The 23,406-nt window shown below is 41.3% G+C and overlaps 1 protein-coding gene across 2 annotated transcripts in view; it reads left to right on the top strand.

Moving 5' to 3' along the window:
- RAB4A (RAB4A, member RAS oncogene family) overlaps window positions 1–23,406 on the top strand; it is a 77,590-nt gene that overhangs the window by 12,078 nt on the left and 42,106 nt on the right. For both annotated transcript variants that reach the window (XR_011486458.1, XM_070464085.1), the window contains exon 2: window positions 21,436–21,516. Coding sequence is in view for 1 of the 2 variants with exons in the window: in XM_070464085.1 (XP_070320186.1) it covers window positions 21,436–21,516 (81 nt within the window). In the remaining variant the exon portion in view is untranslated. The remainder of the gene's footprint in view (window positions 1–21,435; window positions 21,517–23,406) is intronic.

Here is a 23,406-nt window from a genome sequence, read left to right as displayed (position 1 = left end):
CGGTGCTGTCTCTGAAGGCCGGGGGCCGGCTGTTGGCTGTGCAGTGCTGTCTCTGAAGGCGGGGGCCGGCTGTTAGCCATGCAGTGCTGTCTCTGAAGGCCGGGGGCCGGCTGTTCGCTGTGCGGTGCTGTCTCTGAAGGCCGGGGGCCGGCTGTTAGCTGTGCGGTGCTGTCTCTGAAGGCCGGGGGCCGGCTGTTAGCTGTGCGGTGCTGTCTCTGAAGGCTGGGGGCCGGCTGTTAGCTGTGCGGTGCTGTCTCTGAAGGCCGGGGGCCGGCTGTTAGCTGTGCGGTGCTGTCTCTGAAGGCTGGGGGCCGGCTGTTAGCTTTGTGGTGCTCTGAAGGCTGGGGGCCGACTGTTAGCCATGCAGTGCTGTCTCTGAAGGCCGGGGGCCGGCTGTTCTCTGTGCAGTGCTGTCTCTGAAGGCCGGGGGCCGGCTGTTAGCCGTGCGGTGCTCTCAGGGCCCCCTCTTGGCCCAGCGCCCTGCCACTGCCTGCCGTTGTCTCTGTGGCCGCAGCCCTGCTGTAGCATGTGCTGCCAGCCTGCCGTGCTCCAGGAAATTGGAGATTGCTTGAAATGAGCACTAAAATGAGTCAGTACATTCCAAATGAGGTTTCTCCCTGGAGTTACTTCCCTGGCTTTGTGTTAGCTGTTTCAGTGGAGGCCATTTTTTTCCTGATGTGAATTCATCTGTGTTCCTCAATGACTGACTTTTGCCCAAGACTGATTTCTAATTATTCAATTTCTTTCCTGTTATTTCATTCAACATTTATCATGCAAAATTAAAAATATAGGGACTTCCCTGGCAGTTCAGTGATTCAAACTCTGAGCTTCCCCTACAGGGAACTAATATATCCTGCATGCCATGCAATACGCCCCCCCGCAAAAGTGCATTAGTAGCATATATCTATTTTAGATTTTCTGTTTTAGTGTATGATCTTTCCCCCATCCTACAGCTTAACTCATTCTGAGGAAACTCTCATCAGGTGAATATAATGATCATAAGTTGTATGCAGAAAATTTCTTTATAATTTTGAGCAAAGTGACATCCACTGTAATAAAACAACATCAATCCCATTAAAGTGGACATAACTATTTAGTTCACACTTAGTTATCATATACAACCTAACAATGTATCTTACAGCCCTCCATTAATTGCTCTGTAACACGGCTAGTTTTCTGTTCCTGGTGAGCCTTTTTGTAGCTGTTAGGCACTGTGCACTTCACATGTAAAAACATACATGACCTGCAATGTGTATGTCATCCAACTTCAAGCAAAGAAAGAGAAAAAAATCCCACAGATCGTAAAAACAAATTAATTGGTAAAATCAGCATGTTTTCTACTAAATCCATGGCTGTGTGCCTGGTCTGTTAAGAGACTTGCTGTTGTGATAAGCCACCCAGCCTCATGCTCCAAGGGGAGAGCGTTTGTACGGGAAGGCACTCAGCTCTGAGAGAGGCTGTGAAATTCACATCCCGTCGTGCACAGGAGGAACTTAGTAGAAACTCTTCCTAAGTTGGATTCTTGTCACCTACAGGGAAGGAACCATTGCCCATTGTGGTGCTTGGTTGTGTTTGCATCACCCAAACACATGTATCCCCAGACTGGAAGCCACAGGAGACACACCCCGCGTCTCACCTGCTCCCCTCCCTCTGGGTACAACTTCTGTGAAGCTCACCCTTCAGTAATCCTTTCAGTTTGGGATGTGCAGAGTAAACTTACAGAGTCATTGTCCTTTTGAGATCTTCATAGATTCATAGCCAGGTTTAAGAAAAATAGAAAATTTCCCCGTCCCCCCTGCAAAACTAAGGTAACCAGGATGTTGATGTTGCCATAACTGCTGATACAGATCACTTCTATCAGCAGAAGTATCTCTCCTGTGCCCCCGAATACTCTTTCTCCCTGTCCCCATCCCTCCCTGTCCCCTGGCAACTACTAATCTTTTCATCTGTTTCAAGACTGTTCTGTAAATGGAATCATGCAGTGTAGAATCTTTGGGGATTGGCATTTTCAAACAGCATAATTCTCTGGAGATCCATCCAGCTTATTGCAGTATCAATGGTTCACTCCTTTTTATTGCCGAGTAGTGTTTCTTGATCTGCATGTATAATTTGTTTAACCAGTCACCTGTTGAAGAACATCTGGGCTGTTTTCAGTTTTTAGCTGTTATAAATAAAGCTACTATAGACATTCATGTACAGGGTTTTGTGTGAACATAAGTCTTCATTTTTCTGGGTAAATGCCTGGAAGTTCAGTTGCTGAGTCATCTGGTGGTTGCGTGTTTAGTTTTTTTGAGAAACTGTCAAGCTGTTTTCTAGATTCACTGTTCCATTTTATATTTCTTCCAGCAATGTATGAGTGATCTAGTTTCTGTGCATCCTGGTCAACATTTGTTGTTGTCATTACTTTTTATTTAAGCCTTTCCTGATAGATGTGTAGTGACACATCATGATGGCTTTATTTACATTTCCCTAATTATTGGTTAATGATCTTAAACATATCTTCACATTCTTATTTGTCATTTCTATATTCTTTTAAGTGAAATGCCTTTTCATGATGTATGCCCATTTTCTAACTAGGTTTGATTTTTTAATTAATTATTGAATTATAGTTCATTTACAATGTCATGTTAGTTTCAGGCATCTAACAAAGTGATTCATTTACATACTTTTTGCAGATTATTTTCCCTTCTGGGCTATTGTAAGATATTGAATATAATTCCCTGTGCTGTATGGTAAATCCTTGTTGCTTATCTATTTTTTATATAGAAGTTTGTTAATCCGATACTCTTAATTTATCCCTTCCCCCCACCTTTCCCCTTTGGTACTTAAAGGTTTGTTTTTTATGTTTGTGAGTCTGCTTCTGTCTTGTATATAGATTCATTTGTATTATTTTTTTAGGTTCCACATACAAGTGATATCACATAGTATCTGTCTCTAATGTCACTAAGTATAATGTTCTCTATGTTGCTGCAAAGGGCAATATTTCACTCTCTTTATGACTGAGGAATATTCTACTGTACATCTATACCACATCTTTTTTTTTTTTTAATGTCATCTTGGGTCAGTGATGCACCACTTCTGTGGACCTTTATTTTATTTTTTAGCTACACCACAAGGCATGTGGGATCTTAGCTTCCAAACCGGGCTTGGAACCCACACCCCCTGCATTGGGAGCACAAAGTCTTAACCAGGGAGCACCAGAGAGGTCCCTATACCACATCTTCTTAATGCAGTTGCCTGTTGATGGACACTTGGGTTGCTTCCATGTCATGGCTATTGTACTTAATGCTTCCATGAATATTGGGGTGTATCTTTTCAGATTAGAGCGTTTTTGTCTTTTCTGGATATATACTCGGGAGTGATATAGCCAGATCATATGGCAACTTGCTTTTAGTTTTTTAAGGAACTCTTCTCTGTAGTGGCTGCACCAATTTACATTCCCACCAGAGGTATAGGAGGGTTCCCTCAACTGTCTCCAGCGTTTGTTCTCTGCAGACTTTGTGATGGTGGCCATTCTGACCAGAATGAGGTGGTACTTCATTGTGGTTCTGATTTGCATTTTCCTGATGATCAGTGATGCTGAGCATCTTTGCATGTGCCTGTTGGCCATCTCTTAGTCTTCTTTGGAGCAATGTTTATTTAGGTCTTCTGCCCATTTTTCAATCGGATTGTTCATTTTCTTTGTATTGAGTTGGATGAGCTCTTTTGTATAGTCTGAAAATCAATCCCTGGTTGGTCTCATTATTTGCAAATATTTTCTCATTATTTGCAAGTATTTGCAGCCGATAGGGTGTCTTTTCATTCTGCTTATAGTTTCTTTTCCTGTACCAAAGCTTCTTAGCTGATTAGGTCCCGTTTGTCTATGTTTGCTTTTATTTCTTATTTCTAAGAAAATATTGCAACCATTTATGTCTGAGTTGGTATTGATTCTTTTTTAAATGTCTATAGGATTCTCTAGTAGAACCATCCTGGCCTGAATATTCTTTTGTTTTAAAATTACCAATTCAGTTTCCTTAATAGTCACATCGCTATTTAAACTACTTATTTTACATTGGTGAGTTGTAGCACTCTTTGTTTGCAAGGAATTGGCCTGTTGCCTGTGCTGCGGCCGTCAGATAAAGTGTGCGCCGTTGCTCCTTTGCTGCCCTGCTGGGTCTGGTGCTGCGCCCCGAGACGGGCTGTGTGCCCTCTCTCTGTCGCTGTTGTCAATGTTTGGTACATAAATGAGTTAAAATGGGGGAGGCGCCAAGATGGCGGAGGAATAGGACGGGGAGACCACTTTCTCCCCTACAAATTCATCAAAAGAACAGAACGCTGAGCAAATTTCACAAAACAACTGATCGCTAGCAGAGGACATCAGGCGCCCAGAAAAGCAGCCCATTGTCTTCGAAGGGAGGTAGGACAAAATATAAAAGATAAAAAGAGAGACAAAAGAGCTAGGGACGGAGACCCGTCCCGGGAAGGGAGTCTTAATAGAGGAAGTTTCCAATCACCAGGAAACCCTCGCACTGGCAGGTCTGGGGGAAGCTTTTTGAATCTCGGAGGGCAACCTAACTGGGAGGAAAAATTAAATAAGGCCCACAGATTACGTGCCTAAAAGCAACTCCCAGCAGAAAAGTACCCCAGACGCCCGCACCCACCACCAACAAGGGGGGGGCGGAACGGAGAGGAGCGGGCGGCATTGCTTAGGGTAAGGACCGGCCCGAAGGCCCTGAGAGCAATCGGAGGGAGCTCTTTTAAACTGTGGGATAGCAAGGGAGAAAATTAACCGGCCCGAACACACTGCCGAACACACTGCCGGCCGTTCGCAAAACAAAGGGACTGAGAAACTCCAGAGAAGAGCCGGCCCATCCCCGCTGGAGGTAGGAGGCAGGGGGGAGGGGAAAGGGGCAAACTCAGCCCCAGAGAAGCCACCCCCTCCCACACTGCAAACAGGCCTCCGGTTTCTATCTAAAGACTTCCTGAGATTCTGGATGGTCGACATCCGCCGCCGGGAGGGTCGCGGCTAGAGGCCAGCTCCTGAGAACAAACACAAGCCGCTGGCACCCCACCAGCGCGCGCTGGGGCCGCGGAGGGAAAAGGCGCGCCGCACCCGGGGAGAGTGCGCCCAAGCCCCTGGCTGCCTGAGCCGCTCAGGCCGGGGAAGGCACAAAACGCAGGCGCAACCGAATCCACGCTTTTGTGGAGTACCCGAAAACTGGAACCGCACTCAACGCAGGGCCCGCTCCATATAGAGCAGCCGGGAGCCTGAGCAGTGTAGACGGGGAAAGCACAGACACCCGTGAGCAGGGCAAACCCAGTGTGGCCGGAACACGGTGAGTGCTATCCACACAGAGCGGTATCTGTCTGCAGCGCCCCGTCCTCCCCGTAGCAGGACTAAACTGAACTGGCGAACCTAAATAAGAGATCACCTCCGCCCGCCTGTGTCAGGACAGAAATTAGACATTGAAGAGACGGCAAACAAAAGCCAAATAAGCAAAGGGAACCGCTTCAGAAAGGACCGGTGCAACAGATTAAAATCCCTGAAGGTAACACCGACTACACCGGAACGGGCCTATAGATATCTAGAAGTGTAAGCTGGAAAGAGGAGCTATCTGAAATTGAACTGAATGTACACTGACCGCAACAGCTCCAGAGAAATTCCTAGATATATATGTATATTTTTTTTTAATTAAAAAAAAATTTTTTTTTCTTTCCTTTTTTTAAATTTTTTCTCTTTTATTTTCTTTTAAAATTCCCTATTACTCCCCCATTACTCCTCAACTTTCATTTTCATATATTTTTACGATTTTTTTAATTAGGGAAAAAAATTTTTTTTTTCTTTTTTTTTTTTTTTTTTTTTTTTTTTCTCTTTTTCTTGTTTTTCTCTCCTATTTCCTTTTAAAGTCCCCTAATACTCCTCTATTCCTTAATTTTCATTTTCATTTCACTATAACCTTGCCAAAAAAAAAGAGAAGCCCTATTTTTAAACCGAACTTCATATATATTTCTAAATTTTTTGTGTGTTTTGTTTTTGTTTTTAAATATTGTATTTCAAAGAGTCTAACCTCTATGCTAGATTTTTAATCTTTGTTTTTCAGTATGTGATATAAATTTTGGACATTTAAGAATCCAATATTCAGTTCCCATTTCTATTCAGGAGTGTGTTGATTACTCTCTCCCACTTTTGACTCTCTGTTTTCTACCTCAGACCACTTCTATTTCCTCCTTTCCCCTTCTCTTCCCAATCCAATTCTGTGAATCTCTTTGGGTGTCTGGGCTATGGAGAACACTTTGGAAACAGATAACTGCATAGATCTGTCTCTCTCCTCTTGAGTCCCCCTTTTTCTCCTCCTGCTCACCTCTATCTCCTTCCTCCCTCTCCTATTCTTCATGTAACTCTGTGAACCTCTCTGGTTGTCCCTCATGGTGGAGAATCTTTTCACCATTAACCTAGAAGTTTTATTATCAGTGCTGTATAGTTGGAGAAGTCTTGAGACTATTGGAAGAATAAAACTGAAATCCAGAGGCAGGAGACTTAAGCCCAAAACCTGAGAAAACCAGAAAACTCCTGACTACATGGGACATTAAGAAATAAGAGACCATCCAAAAGCCTCCATACCTACACCAAAACCAACCACCACCCAAGAGCCAATAAGCTCCAGAACAAGACATACCACACAAATTCTTTAGCAACGCAGGAACATAGACCTGAGTGTCAACATACAGGCTGCCCAAAGTCACACCTAACACATAGACCCATCGCAAAACTCATTACTGGACACTCCATTGCACTCCAGAGAGAAGAAATCCAATTCCATGCACCAGAACACTGACACAAGCTTCCCTAACCAGGAAACCTTGACAAACCAATCGTCCAACCCCACCCACTGGGTGAAACCTCCACAATAAAAAGGAACCACAGACCACCAGAATACAGAAAGCCCACTCCAGACACAGCAATCTAAACAAGATGAAAAGGCAGAGAAATACCCAACAGGTATAGGAACATGAAAAATGCCTACCAAGTCAAACAGAAGAGGAGGAGATAGGAAATCTATCTGAAAAATAATTTAGAATAATGATAATAAAAATGATCCAAAATCTTGAAAACAAAATGGAGTTACAAATAAATAGCCTGGAGACAAAGATTGAGAAGATGCAAGAAATGTTTAACAAGGACCTAGAAGAAATAAAAAAGAGTCAATTAAAAATGAATAATGCAATAAATGAGATAAAAAACACTCTGGAGGGAACCATGAGTAGAATAATGGAGACAGAAGATAGGATAAGTGAGGTAGAAGATAAAATGGTGGAAATAAATGAAGCAGAGAGGAAAAAAGAAAAAAGAATCAAAAGAAATGAGGACAACCTCAGGGACCTCTGGGACAATGTGAAACGCCCCAACATTCGAATCATAGGAGTCCCAGAAGAAGAAGACAAAAAGAAAGGCCATGAGAAGTTACTCAAGGAGATAATAGCTGAAAACTTCCCTAAAATGGGGAAGGAAATAGCCACCCAAGTCCAAGAAACCCAGAGAGTCCCAAACAGGATAAACTCAAGGCAAAACACCCCAAGACACATATTAATCAAATTAACAAAGATCAAACACAAAGAACAAATATTAAAAGCAGCAAGGGAGAAACAACAAATAACACACAAAGGGATTCCCATAAGGATAACAGCCGATCTATCAATAGAAACCCTTCAGGCCAGAAGGGAATGGCAGGACATACTTAGAGTAATGAAAGAGAATAACCTACAACCTAGATACTCTACCCAGCAAGGAGCTAATTCAGATATGAAGGAGAACTCAAAAGCTTTACAGACAAGCAAAAGCTGAGAGAATTCAGCACCACCAAACCAGCTCTTCAACAAATGCTAAAGGATCTTCTCTAGACAGGAAACACAGAAAGGTTGTATAAACGTGAACCCCAAACAACAAAGTAAATGGCAACGGGACCATACCTATCAATAATTAATTACCTTAAATGTAAATGGGTTGAATGCCCCAACCAAAAGACAAAGGCTGGCTGAATGGATACAAAAGCAAGACCCCTATATATGCTGTCTACAAGAGACCTGCCTCAAAACAAGGGACACATACAGACTAAAAGTGAAGGGCTGGAAAAAAATATTTCACGCAAACAGAGACCAAAAGAAAGCAGGAGTCGCAATACTCATATCAGATAAAATAGACTTTCAAATAAAGGCTGTGAAAAGAGACAAAGAAGGACACTACATAATGATCAAAGGATCAATCCAAGAAGAAGATATAACAATTATATATGCACCCAACATAGGAGCACCGCAATATGTAAGGCAAATGCTAATGAGTATGAAAGAGGAAATTAATAGTAACACAATAATAGTGGGAGACTTCAATACCCACTCACAACTATGGATAGATCAACTAAACAGAAAATGAACAAGGAAACACAAACTTTAAAGGACACAATGGACCAGCTAGACCTAATTGACATCTATAGGACGTTTCACCCCAAAACAATCAACTTCACCTTTTTCTCAAGTGCACACGGAACCTTCTCCAGAATAGATCACATCCTGGGCCATAAATCTAGTCTTGGTAAATTCAAAAAGATTGAAATCATTCCAGTCATCTTTTCTGACCACAGTGCAGTAAGATTAGATCTCAATTACAGGGAAAAAATCATTAAAAATTCAAACATATGGAGGCTAAACAAAACACATCTGATTCACCAACAAATCATAGAAGAAATAAAAAAAGAAATCAAAATATGCATAGAAATGAATGAAAATGAAAACACAACAACCCAAAACCTATGGGACACTGTAAAAGCAGTGCTAAGGGGAAGGTTCATAGCATTACAGGCCTACCTCAAGAAACAAGAAAAATGTCAAATAAATAACCTAACTCTACACCTAAAGCAACTAGAGAAGGAAGAAATGAAGAACCCCAGGGTTAGTAGAAGGAAAGAAATCTTAAAAATTAGGGCAGAAATAAATGCAAAAGAAACTAAAGAGACCATAGCAAAAATCAACAAAGCTAAAAGCTGGTTTTTTGGGAAAAAATAAACAAAATTGACAAATCATTAGCAAGACTCATTAAGAAACAAAGGGAGAAGAACCAAATTAACAAAATTAGAAACGAAAATGGAGAGATCACAACAGACAACACTGAAATACAAAGGATCATAAGAGACTACTACCAGCAGCTCTATGCCAATAAAATGGACAACTTGGAAGAAATGGACAAGTTCTTAGAGAAGTGTAACTTTCCAAAACTGAACCCAGAAGAAATAGAAGATCTTAACAAACCCATCACAAGCAAGGAAATTGAAACTGTAATCAGAAATCTTCCAGCAAACAAAAGCCCAGGACCAGATGGCTTCACAGCTGAATTCTACCAAAAATTTAGAGAAGAGCTAACACCTATCTTACTCAAACTCTTCCAGAAAATTGCAGAAGAAGGTAAACTTCCAAACTCATTCTATGAGGCCACCATCACCCTAATACCAAAACCAGACAAAGATGCCACAAAAAAAGAAAACTACAGGCCAATATCATACTGATGAACATAGATGCAAAAATCCTTAACAAAATTCTAGCAAACAGAATCCAACAACATATTAAAAAAATCATACACCATGACCAAGTGGGCTTCATCCCAGGAATGCAAGGATTCTTTAATATCTGCAAATCAATCAATGTAATACACCACATTAACAGATTAAAAGATAAAAACCATATGATTATCTCAATAGATGCAGAAAAAGCCTTTGACAAAATTCAACATCCATTTATGATTAAAACTCTCCAGAAAGCAGGAATAGAAGGAATATACCTCAACATAATAAAAGCTATATATGACAAACCCACAGCAAGCATTACCCTCAATGGTGAAAAATTGAAAGTATTTCCCCTAAAATCAGGAACAAGACAAGGGTGCCCACTCTCACCACTACTATTCAACATAGTTTTGGAAGTTTTGGCCACAGCAATCAGGGCAGAAAAAGAAGTAAAAGGAATCCAGATAGGAAAAGAAGAAGTGAAACTCTCTCTGTTTGCAGATGACATGATCCTCTACATAGAAAACCCTAAAGACTCTACCAGAAAATTACTAGAGCTAATCAACGAATATAGTAAAGTTGCAGGATATAAAATTAACACACAGAAATCTCTTGCATTCTTATACACTAACAATGAGAAAACAGAAAGAGAAATTAAGGAAACAATACCATTCACCATTGCAACAAAAAGAATAAAATACTTAGGAGTATATCTACCTAAAGAAACAAAAGACTTATACATAGAAAACTATAAATCACTGATGAAAGAAATCAAAGAGGACACAAATAGATGGAGAAATATACTATGTTCATGGATTGGAAGAATGAATATTGTCAAAATGGCTGTACAACCCAAAGCAATCTATAGATTCAATGCAATCCCTATCAAGCTACCAACGGTATTTTTCACAGAACTAGAACAAATAATTTCACAATTTGTATGGAAATACAAAAAATCTCGAATAGCCAAAGTAATCTTGAGAAAGAAACCTGCCTGACTTCAGACTATACTACAAAGCCACAGTCATCAAGACAGTATGGTACTGGCACAAAGACAGAAATATAGATCAATGGAACAAAATAGAAAGGCCAGAGATAAATCCACGAACCTATGGTCACCTTATCTTCGACAAAGGAGACAAGGATATACAATGGAAAAAAGACAGCCTCTTTAACAAGTAGTGCTCGGAAAACTGGTCAACCACTTGTAAAAGAATGAAACTAGAACACTTTCTAACACCATACACAAAAATAAACTCAAAATGGATTAAAGATCTAAACGTAAGACCAGAAACTATAAAACTCCTAGAGGAGAACATAGGCAAAACACTCTCTGACATAAATCACAGCAGGATCCTCTATGACCCACATCCCAGAATTTTAGAAATAAAAGCAAAAATAAACAAATGGGACCTAATGAAACTTAAAAGCTTTTGCACAACAAAGGAAACTATAAGCAAGGTGAAAAGACAGCCCTCAGAATGGGAGAAAATAATAACAAATGAAGCAACAGACAAAGGATTAATCTCAAAAATATACAAGCAACTCCTCCAGTTCAACTCCAGAAAAATAAATGACCCAATCAAAAAATGGGCCAAAGAACTAAACAGACATTTCTCCAAGGAAGACATACAGATGGCTAAAAAACACATGAAAAGATGCTCAACATCACTCATTATCAGAAAAATGCAAATCAAAACCACAATGAGGTACCATTACACGCCAGTCAGGATGGCTGCTATCCAAAAGTCTATAAGCAATAAATGATGGAGAGGCTGTGGAGAAAAGGGAACCCTCTTACACTGTTGGTGGGAACGCAAATTAGTACAGCCACTATGGAAAACAGTGTGGAGATTTCTTAAAAAGCTGGAAATAGAACTGCCATATGACCCAGCAATCCCACTTCTGGGCATATACACCGAGGAAACCAGATCTGAAAGAGACACGTGCACCCCAATGTTCATCACAGCACTGTTTATAATAGCCAGGACATGGAAGCAACCTAGATGCCCATCAGCAGACGAGTGGATAAGGAAGCTGTGGTACATATACACCATGGAATATTACTCAGCCATTAAAAAGAATTCATTTGAATCAGTTCTAATGAGATGGATGAAACTGGAGCCCATTATACAGAGTGAAGTAAGCCAGAAAGATAAAGATCATTACAGTATACTAACACATATATATGGAATTTAGAAAGATGGTAACTATAACCCTATATGCAAAACAGAAAAAGAGACTCAGATGTATAGAACAGACTTGTGGACTCTGTGGGAGAAGGCGAGGGTGGGATGTTTCAAGAGAACAGCATCGAAACATGTATATTATCTAGGGTGAAACAGATCACCAGCCCAGGTTGGATGCATGAGACAAGTGCTCGGACCTGGTGCACTGGGAAGACCCAGAGGGATCGGGTGGAGAGGGAGGTGGGAGGGGGGGGATCGGGATGGGGAATACATGTAAATCCATGGCTAATTCATGTCAATGTATGACAAAATAACCACTACAATATTGTAAAGTAATTAGTTTCCAACTAATAAAAATAAATGAAAAAAAAAATGAGTTAAAATGGCCCTGCATGTTGGTCCCTCTGTGGTTTTCTTCTTCATAATTGGCCGAGATGTTAGTTTGAAGCCTGCCAGCACCAAACCTGTTCTTAATGAGAGGGTAACAGGCAGGAAGGCCAGGGGTCTCCAAATGGAGGAAATAGGCTGCAAGTGTTAGACATTTTTTTAATTTCTCTTTTAAGCGGCAGGAGGCAACACTTTTACAAGTGTCAGATTGTTTCCCTTCTCTATACAAAATTAAAAGGAGATTTCCTTTAAAATTCTGTGTTGCGATGATGACACCTAGTGTATTTACCCTAGACTCTGTCTTCAAGTTCGCTTAAGAACGTTAAGGTTCTGCTTAAGACTCAGAACGATAAGGGCTCAACAAACCAGTATGTTTTACTCATACATTGTTCTCCTAATCTATGTTAATGAAACTATGTATTTGCTTGGAAACCTGCCTTTCTTCAAGATTCATGTCAATTGTTTTATGGCCCGGGATGACTCACCTGGTGCCAATGTTATCTCAAAATGCATGTTGTGGGTGAGGGGCCTGGTGCCACTCTGAGTTTTGGGACATCTCCTTTCTTTAATTAACAGCCTGCTAATAGGTGTATAACGTATGCTAAAGGCTAGCATGGGTCATGCTTTCTGCCCCTCTCTGATGTCTATGTCAGAAGCTTTCTCTCTCTTTTATACTTTAATAAAGCTTTATTACACAAAAGCTCTGAGCGATCAAGCCTCGTCACTGGCCCCAGATTGAATCCTCTCCTCCAGAGGCCAAGAATCCCAGCGTCTTTCATGGCTCAGCAACAACCTTTTACTTATACACTCAGTTACTTTGAATGTAGCCCCAATATGCATGTTTTTAGCCATTCAGAGGCTGCCTGCTTTGAATACCCTGTGAAGCCACACACTCATCTACTCGTAATCTTTGCTTAAACAAACTGGGGCTGTGACAGAGCTCCCACAGGTGCTGCCAGCCCGCCTCCTGAGCAACATGATGTGGACACTGAGTTCCCTGGGGTGCGATGCTGCATGTCTGGGAGCCCCTAGGCCCTGTTCCCCCTTGGGAGACAGTAGGAAGGTCTCCTGTGATGAGGGGTTTCCCTCCCATGCACCCTGTCCAAGTGCTACCAAAACAAAGCTGGTGTGTGCTATGACCATCTCAAGGACCTTTCCTGTTCCTTGATCAGCTTCCAAACCTTGAACTCATCAGTTATGCTAGACGTTCGTCAATTTTATTGGCTTTTTCAAGGAACCTGCTGTATCTTATGGATTTTTTTTGTTTTTCATTTCCCTGATGTCTGCTCTTTATTTCCTTCCTCTGTTTGCTTTATATTTATTTTGCCCTTCTCTTGCCAGGTTCTTCAGGATGGGTGCTTAGATAATTGATTGAGACTTTTCCTCTTTTCTAATATGTGCATTCAGTGCTCTGAATTTTCCTTTCAGCACTGCTTTAGTTGTAATCCACAACTCTTGATGAGTTGTAGTTTCATTTCCTTTTGGTTCAGCACATTTTTCAATTTCCCAGGAGACTTCCTCTTTAAATCATGGTTTATGTAGACATAGATTGGTTAGTATCCAAGTATTTGGAGATTTTCTTTGTTGTTCAGTCACTCAGTCATGTCCGACTCTTTGCGACCCCGTGGACTGCAGCATGCTAGGCTTTCCTGTCCTTTACTATCTCCTGGAGCTTGCTCAAACTCATGAGTTAGTGATGCCATCCAACCATCTCCTCCTCTGTCGTCCCCTTCTCCTCCTGCCTTCAATCTTTCCCAGCATCAGGGTCTTTTCTAATGAGTTGGCTCTTTGCATCAGGTGGCCAAAGTATTGGAGCTTCAGCTTCAGCATCAGTCCTTGCAAAGAATGGAGATTTTCTTATTGTATATATATTACAAATTTCTATTTTCATTCCCTTGTGTTTGGAGAACATATTCTACATGATTTGTTTTATGGCCCAAGATGTGGTCTATCTTGATACATGGGCCGTTGGAAAGAATGTGTCCTGCTCCATCCTGTTGGTTTTCTATGCTGAATTCTTCTGTCTTTGCTGATTTTCTGTCTAGTTTTTCTGTCAGTATTGAGAGAAAGGTGTTGATGTCTCTGACACAATTTTGGTTTTGTCCATTTCTCTTTTTAGTTCTGTCGGGTTTTAGTTTGATGTGTTTTGTAGATCCGTTATATGGTGCACATATTGAGGTTTCCTGTCTTATTGGTGGATTTTCCCTTTTATCGTTACAGTGACCATTTCTGTCTTTAGTCGTTTTCTTTGCCCTGAAGACTATTGTATCTAATAATGATAATGATTTACTTTGATTAATATTTAAATAATAGATCTTTTTTCATCCTTTTACTTTCAATCTGCCTGAACATCATAATTGAAGTGAGTTTTTTGTAGGCAGCTTGTAGTTGGGCTTTTTTTCATCTTTTCTGCCAATCTTTGTCTTTTAATCGATATATTTATGTAGTTTATATTTAATGTAATTATTGATCTATTAGAACTTATTTTTGCCATTTTATATTTTTGATTTCTGTTCTATTTTTCATTTTTCTCTTTTCTTTTTCTAGTCTTACTGGGTTTATATGACAATTTTTAGAAATCTTTTTGAATTACCTGTGATGTTTTTGAGTAAATCTCTTTGCATAGCTTTTTTAGTGGTTGCTCTAGGTATTACATTATAGGTACATATTGCAGTGTACTTGTGTCCTTGTTTTACTAGCTCAAGTGAGGTGTAAAGCCTTCCCTTCTCTTACAGGCATACCTTGTTTTATTGTGCTCCACAGAGACTTTTTTTTTTTTTAACAAATTGAAGGCTTGTGGCAGTGCTCCATTGAGCAAGTCTGTTGGCATCATTTTTCCAATAACATTTGCATACTTCTTGGTTCTGGGACATGTTTTGGTAATTCTCAAAATATTTTAGACTTTTACATTATTACTATACTTGTAACAGTGACCAGTGGTCATTGATGTTACTATGGCAAAAGTTTATGAGACTAAGACTTGCTGAAAGTTCAGCTAATGGTTAAGGTTTTTTATCAATAAAATACTTTTAATTAAAGTGTGTGCATTTTTTAGACATAACACTGTTGCACACTTAATAGATTGAAAAATAGTATAAACATAACTTTATATGTACTGGGAAACCAAAATATTTGTGTCACTCATTTTATTGTGATTTTTGCTTTGTTGCAGTGAATGGGGACTGAACCATAGTATGTCTGAGTTGGACTTATGCATACCTTTACCCTCCCTCACTCATAACGGTCTTAAATATTTCCTCTTGTTATATTTAGAGGTGCATCAAACGGTGTTAACCATTTTTGCTTAAATAGCAAAATGTGTTTACCTATGTTGTTATTTACCATGTTCTTCCTTTGTGTAATGTTCCATGATTATAATATTATAATTCCTTTTATCACTTCCTTTCAGGCTTTATTTATTTATTTTTTTTTAGCATGGCTTTTTGAAATTGTAGTTCCCCCACCAGGACTGAACCCTGGACTCAACAGTGAAAGCACTGAGTTCTGACCACTGGACTGCCAGGGAATGCCTTTCCTTTCAGTTTGTAGCACTTCCTTTAGCCATTCTTTTAGGGTAGATATGTTGGTCTCAAATTCTGTTAGGTCTTTTTTTCCTCTAAGAATGTCTCAGTCCTTCACTCTAGAAGGATATTTTTAGGATATAAGATTCTGGATGGAACATTCTTTACTTTCAGCCCTTGAAAAATAGTGTGCCCCTTCAGGCCTCGATGGTTTCTGATGAGAAATGTGCTGTCGTTGGTATTGTTTTTTTCCCCGTAGGTAAGGTATCATTTTTCTCTGGCTGCTTTCAAGATTTTTTTCGTTTATTTGTTTTAAGAAGTTTAATTATGACGTGCCTTGGCATGAATGTATTTAGATTCTTATTGGGAAGAATCTGGCTTCCCTGATAGCTCAGTTGGTAAAGAATTCACCCTCAATGCGAGAGACCTGGGTTGATCCCCGGGTTGGGAAGATCCCTAGAGAAGAGAAAGGCTTGCCCCCTACAGCTTTCTGGCCTGGAGAATTCCATGGACTACACAGGTCGCAGAGTCAGACACATCTGAGCATCTTTCACTTTGACTTTGGAATAATCTAGCGTTTTGAATTGCTGTCTTGCTAAATTTAGAAAGTTTTCAGCCATTATTTCTTTTGAGTACATTTTCAACCCTATCCTGTTTTCTCTCCTTCTGAGACTCCAATGACATGAAAGTTAGATTTTTTCTTTTTCTTTTTTTTTTTGATAGTCCAAAAGGTCCATGAGGCCTGTATCAGTACATTTTCAGTCTGTTTTCCCTTTGTTGTTCAGACTGGATATTTTCTGTCACTTTGATGCTCAGTTCATGCTTCCTCTACCCCATTTTGTTTTGAGCCCATCCGCTGAGCCCCGTACTTCAGTTATTGTATGTTTTAATTCCAAAACATCCATTTGGTTCTTTTATGTGCTTTCTTTTTCTTTGACGATACTCTCTCTTTGGTGAAGAGTTCTGCTTTTCATGTGTTTCAAACATGTCTTACTGCTAGTTGAAGCATTCATGATGGCTGCTTTAAAATCTTTGGCAGAGTTTCCACATGTTTCTGTCATCTTGGCATTGGAATCTGTTGATATTCTTCCTTTGTTTGAGGTATTCCTGGTTCTTGCTATGATGAGGGATTTTTACTCGAAACAGGGAATGTTTGTATCATGTTGTGAGACCCTCGATCTTGAAGTCTCGTGTAGCTCATCTCTGCTCCTAGCCACCCTCGTTACCGCCAGGTCGAGGTGGAAGTCCAGGCTGCCGTCTGAGCGTCCGTGGACGTCCGGGCGGAGGGGCTGCTCCCTGTGCTGCTGAGTGGGGATGAGAGCTCTGTGACCTGCGCCCTCTGCCCCCTACCGCTGCCGTGTCTCGCCTGGCGTACAGTGGCGGCAAGGACAGCTCAGAGCTGGCTCGCAGCCCCGGCCCTGGTCTCTGAGACACCACCCTGCTGGTGCTGGGGGACCCTCATTACAGCCTCCAAAGGGTGGCTGTCCGGGTTCCCATCCATCCTTTGCTGGCGTGGGTAGGGTGAGACCTGGGGTGAGTTCTTCCTGTAGTGTTTGGAGTAGAGCAGTTTTGTGTTAAGTTTTCTGTCTTGCTAGGCTGGCCTTTCCTGGTCCTATGAGTAGAGAGACCAGGCTTTTGCTGGGGCTTCTTAAAATCTGCCTCCATTGGCTGTTAGCTTGTTCAGCTCCCTGCCTGGGAGAGAGGAGGGAAAAGGAGAAAACCCACGGAAAAACCCACTGTGTCATTCCCCAGGCCCCTAGGTCTCTGGCCAGCTTGTCACCTTCTCTACACTTTTCCAAGGCTCCTTTTGTTTCTTTTATGTGTGATGCCTAGGATCCTAGGTTGTACTGAGCAGGAGGAATGAGGAAAAGTGCTTCTTTCTGCTCCCTCTTTTTGGAAGCAGAAGTCCAGCTTGGTGTTTAGGGTGATCATTATATGTTGAATTCTGCATTAGACAGTGCGTTGTTTCCATGCTCCTGTCTCAGCACTGAAGATGGTGACCTTTGATTAACCCCAAAGGAACCTAGTTTCTTCTAGGGAGTTTTCCCTTTCTTACTGATTGTTGTTACAGTTTAACATTAACTTGCTCTACCGCATTCTCTCTCTCACTCTCTCTTTTTATTCCAAAATACATAATCAGACTTGTGTTGGACCCTCTTTCAATTCTGCATTTTTCTTAAACTCTCATATTTTCTCTCTCTTCAGTTCTCTATTTTGCCTCATGGTAATTTTCTCCAGTCTCTATTCCAGTTTACTAATTTTCTCCTTAGTTTTGTTCATTCTGCTCTTTAACTTATCCATTGACTGTTTCTAATGATTGCAGCTTTTATTTTAGACACATTCTGGAAATTGATCTATTCTTTCAAATCATTTTATTCTTTGCTTATGGATTCAATTCCTTTTTTATGGCATTAATCATGTTGAGTATACGTCATCACATTCTTTTTTTTTTTTGGGCCATGAGGCATGTGGGATCTTAGCCCCCCAGTCAGATCAAACCTGCATTCCCTGCATTGGAAGGCACAGTCTTAACCACTGGACCACCAGGGGAGTCCCTTACCAGGTTCTTTTAAAATCACATTCTTAAGGGTGTAATATCTTTGGACTGCTGACTCACTCACGATGGATTGTTTCCTGGAGTGTTTTGTTGTTTTAAATTGTGAGCTTATCTTCAGAGAAGCTATATGTCCGGGACTCCTGAGTATCCTGGTTGGAGGAGGTGTCCTTCCAGCGTGCTAAGTCCCTTCAGTTGGGTCCAAATTCTTTGCGACCCCATGGACTGTAGTCTGCCAGGCTCCTCTGTCCATGGGATTCTCCAGGCAAGAATACTGGAGTGGGTTGCCATGCCCTCCTCCAGGGTATCTTCCTGACCCAGGGATTGAACCCAGGTCTCTTATGTCTCCTGCACTGGCAGGCGGGTTCTTCACCACTAGCACCACCTGGGAGCCAGTGTGATTCCAGAGTGATCCAGAGTGATCTGCTTTGCTTCTTCCAGGCATCCTGGTGACGTCGCTGTCTAGGGCCATTTTTACTGTTTTAAATTTCTTGACTTGGAGTTTCACCGTCCACATGTTTTTTGGTTTGAATTTCAAACTCCTATGGAGCCAGTTCATAATAAATCTTCAAAGGCGAATGGTTTTTTTGTTTTTTGAGTTTTTTTTTTTGCTGAGAGGCCAGACAGAGTCAGAGAAGGCTCCTTGTCCCCCTCAGCTGGTGAGAGGATTTCCCAGCCTGTCTTTCACTTCAGGCTGAGCCTTGAAGAAAGTTCAGGTTGACCTCTGTCCTCCGTCCTTCACGTGGGGACACTCTTGAACCCTGCCCCACATGTCTTAAGACCCAAAACTGCCAGCCCTCCAGGGCCGCTACTGCTTTTTCCAGCCCTTCTTCCTGAAAGGTCAGCTGTAGAGTTTTTTTTAATGTGATATGTTTTATCTAGCATTTCTAGATGTTTGACTCCAAAGGAGTTTTCAAACAAAAAGGTTTTCTATTTTAAGTAAGAAAACTTAGCTCTTTGAGCTACAAGATTCAGAGTGTGAAGAATTTTCTGGAGGAATTAAATATTTTCAAATACAGAAATTGCACATCTTACTTGTCTCTTGTCCAGCAAGGTGAAATCAGCTGACACTGTTACCCTTTTACCTGTTGAAACTGTGGTGTAATCTGGAAAGCAGTTTGTGTGTGTGTGTATGTGTGTGTGTGTGTGTGCACGCACGTGCGCTTAGTTGCTCAGTCATGTCTGACTCTTTGCGACCCCATGGACTGTAGCCCACCAGGCTCCTCTGTCCAAATGAAGTCCATTTAAGCAGAACTTCCAAAGCAGAAAATAATAAGGGAACAAGTTTTAAGTTAGAGTCTGTGCTTAGACATATGAGTTTTGTTTCAGGATTAGATGGATTAGTGAAACTCCTTTTGCTGTATACATATGAAGCATGAGAAACACTCCCATTCGTGTGTGCAAATTACTTTCTCAAGACTTACTTTTGCCTACACGGTGGCAGCATTCTTACCTGGTTCTCATCTTCCTGTGGTTACAACTTATACAACAATGTATTGGGCTTTATTTCTCAGGATATTGAACAAAATTGAGAAATTTTAGTATTGTCATTTTAACTTGGATATTTTAATTTCTTGGGCTGTAAAAGCTGTTCAGTGCAAATGATCGGACCTGGCATGTTTTATTTTGTGTGTGTGATAAAATGCACACGTAACATGAGATTTGCCATTTTAAAGTCAGTGGCATTGAGTACATTCACATTCATTGTACAGCCATCACCACCATTCCTCCTCAGAACTTTTCCATCTTTCCAGACCAATGCTCGTAACCATTAAATGCTGACTGCACATTCCCTCTCCCCCAGCACCCCTACAACCACCATTCTACTTTCTGTCTCTCTGAGTTTGAGCACTCCGGGCCCCTTATGTGAATAGAATCTTCTGGTATGTCTTCTTTTGTGTCCGCTTATTTCATTTAGCACAGTGTGAAAATTCATCCATACTGTACCATGTATCAGAATTTTCCTTCCTTTTCAAGGCTGAATAATATCCAAAGTTTATATGTGCCATATTCTGTTTATTCTTTATCTGTTAATGGGTAGTTAGGTTGCTTGCATCTTTTGGCTACTGTGAATAGTGCTGTCATGAACATGAGTGTGGCATGCTTTTAAAACAGTCAGTGAGACGCTTAAAAATGTATTTGTAAATGCTAACAATCCTAATAGCACTGTCTTATAAGTTTAAATGCCTGTAAATATGAGAGGTGGAATAGGCTTCATCTTTGAGTGATAATGAGTGTAGTTCTTAGGAACAGGGCTGGGCCAAGCATAAGCTAAGAAATGGACTGCTTGGGCTTAGCTGGGGGAGAGAAGGAGCCAGGGCTGGGAGTGTGTGGTCAGGTCTAAAACGGGAGTGTGGAGGTGACAGCATCAGAGGTGCAGCCACGGGAACCAGGAGCGCAGAGCAGGGCCTTCAGAGCCACAGGTGAGCCTTGCAGCCTGGGGTGGGCAGAGGTGGGTGGCGGTCAAAGTGTGAGGGTGAGAGCTGTGCTCGCAAGGCTATGCTGAGAGAACTAGACTTCTTTGCCATCAGAAAAAGCAACATGAATCACCAGGGCAGTGTCAGGCTACTCATGCCCCTCATTCTGACTCACAGGTTCCATGCTAGAAAGCCTCTCTTTACAGTTTATGCAAAATAAGATCCCAAATTAAATATATTCCTCTGTGTAAAGAAGAAGTGAAGAGCTCTCCCTATATTGAATGAGACAAACTTCACACGTGGAATACTGACCAAATTGGGTAATACTGACCAGAAGTAGCCTTCCCATGAGCCCTGGGTGCGGAGACAGAGGCCAGGCCACAGAAGCAAGGGTGGGGAGAAGTTGCACCTGTTTTTTAAAAGAAGAAAGGAGTGAACTTCTCAAGCCCATGAGTCTACCAAATTTTTTCCTCTGTATAGAAAGCATTTGAAATTTCTAAGTGATTTTTACTTGTCACTAGATATGCATATTTATTTGAATAGCAAAGAGAGAGATTTTAGTCACTTTTTTCATTATAGTTATTACATTTCAAACTTGCAGTATCAAAAGAAATTATCCCCAGAGGAGTTAGAAAAGGCACTGGGTTAGCATGTAAGCCAGGTATTGAAAAGGTGGAAAGGTAAGTCAATGTGTTTATTGCCATTTTCTGAAAATGTTCAGTTACCTCTTTTTTCTGTGATGTTAACAACTACAATCTCATTAAATTTTATAACTGTAGTCTAAGTTCATAGCACCTGTTTTAATGTTACTGCTCACAGTCTCTTTTTGTGTTTCAGATTTTTTGTTTAAATTCTTGGTTATTGGAAATGCTGGAACTGGCAAGTCTTGCTTGCTTCATCAGTTTATTGAAAAAAAATGTAAGTGACGTCACGTGGTCAGGGCTCCTTTTATGTTGTCTTCTGAGAGCGTGCTCCTACACAGATTTTTTTACGGCAAAACTTCTGAATATGTTTGCAGGAAGAAAGTTGTAGTTTACAGATATTTTTAAATGACAATAAAAGTTTATGTTATTAAATGTTTAGTAATCTGATTTTTATTTAGCACTTCAGTTTCATAGCGGGTCATTGTTCATTATGTAGTAAATTGTCCTGTACATTTTCCAGATACTAAAATACCTTATAATGCTGTGGAATTCCATTTCCTGACAGGGAGTGGCCCGATAACCCTAGTTGTACACTTTGGATAAAGTAGTGTTTGGTCCCCAGTGGCCTTGTGTTGTCGTTAAGGCAGCTGTTGTCATCAGTCCTGTTTTACAGGTAAAGAAACAGGTAGTGATTGCACATGTAAGACTCACACCCAGGCCTTTGGCCCACAGAAATATCTTTTGCCATTGACTTGCCCCACGTTGTAAGGGAGGTTACATTTTGTATTCCAGACTATTGTAAAACATGGTAGGTTTGAAAGGCCCTTAAAATATACCGTTCTTTTATAATTATCGGAAGACTTGTGGAGAATGACCTGTCTGTATTACTATAGTCAGGTGAAGGCACAAAAACAGAATTAATTTCACTTAATGAAGTTCATCCTAAATAAGGGTGTGTGAGATATGTTAGATGGTGGGTAAAATGCAGACAGAGGGTGTCCTGGTAAAGAGCTTGAGGAGTAAGACTCTAGAATGTTTTCTGCTTCTTCCATTTCCTTCGACCAGGAGCTCATTGGAGTCTCTGTGTGGTGACGGAGACGCAGCGTGGCTTAGTCACGGAGCCAGTGCCCACTGCGTTGACAAGCGTTCATCTGCGGGGTGGGCCCAGGGTTCTGAACCAGCCGCTCAGTCGTGTTGGTCCGTCTCAGAAGACAGCACCCTGGCCAGATGCCGGGCCCGGGCAGGCACTCCCCTCATACAGCCCCCCTTCACTCATGACCGCAGTGGTGCTGTTTCTCTCAGCTGCGTGTTAACCTGGCTTTTAGCTGTCACCTTTGGAGGCATTTCCCCCTAGGCTGGCCCAGTAGCTGGGTGCTGGTGAGTGTCCACACTGGCTCTGCATCGTCCAGGGTGAGACAGGCTGCTGGACTCAAACCTTCTCCTACCCCCAGGTCCCCAGCATGGAGGGAACACAGCTGTCAGATGATTTCTGTTGCAATTAAATTCTATCCTATGGTTATGAACCATAACCAGTCAATGGACTGTATAGCCAGGATGTTTTTTTATTCCTTTTTTATCATCACAGATATTTTCTTTTATAGATAGCTTATTCCAGTTGGGTTTGGCAAACTACATATTTTGCCTGCATCCCTGCCCATTCAGACAGTATTGATTTTGCCAACAAATTCATTCCAAATGATTGCCACACACAATGCTAAAGTTCATGAAAATCGACAGCTGTAATAATGTGCATAGAGGTCTTGGTTTTGGGGGGGCCGGTATTTGCATTTTTTTACTCTATCCTTTCCTATTTTCCCCTTAATATTTGGTATCCATCGAGTTTCCTTCTTGGGCTACAGTGCTTTTCCTTCCCTTCACTTTTTTTGTTTAGAGTATTTGTCCAAACAGTTGAAACCATCATTGGCCGAGTTGCAGTCTGTCACTGGGCAGGAAGCCTCTCAAGATGGTGCCCAGTATTTTGTGCAGTTACCATTCTTGAGAACCTTAATAGTGGTCAGGTAGATATGGCCTCATTTGGCAGGGTCACCGCGTGTTTAAAGCGTTGGCTTTGAAGTATATGGCTTGTTTAGGGGTTTGGGGAAAAAACTTGATTGGCTCTTTGAGAACAGAAACTGTATGTATTCTGTTTAAAGCAGTGAGCGCT

Source organism: Odocoileus virginianus, unplaced genomic scaffold, assembly GCF_023699985.2.
Source record: "Odocoileus virginianus isolate 20LAN1187 ecotype Illinois unplaced genomic scaffold, Ovbor_1.2 Unplaced_Contig_14, whole genome shotgun sequence".
NCBI classification, from domain to species: domain Eukaryota; kingdom Metazoa; phylum Chordata; class Mammalia; order Artiodactyla; family Cervidae; genus Odocoileus; species Odocoileus virginianus.
The sequence above is the reverse complement of the archived record's forward strand: the minus strand, read 5'-3'. Positions and strand labels throughout refer to the sequence as shown.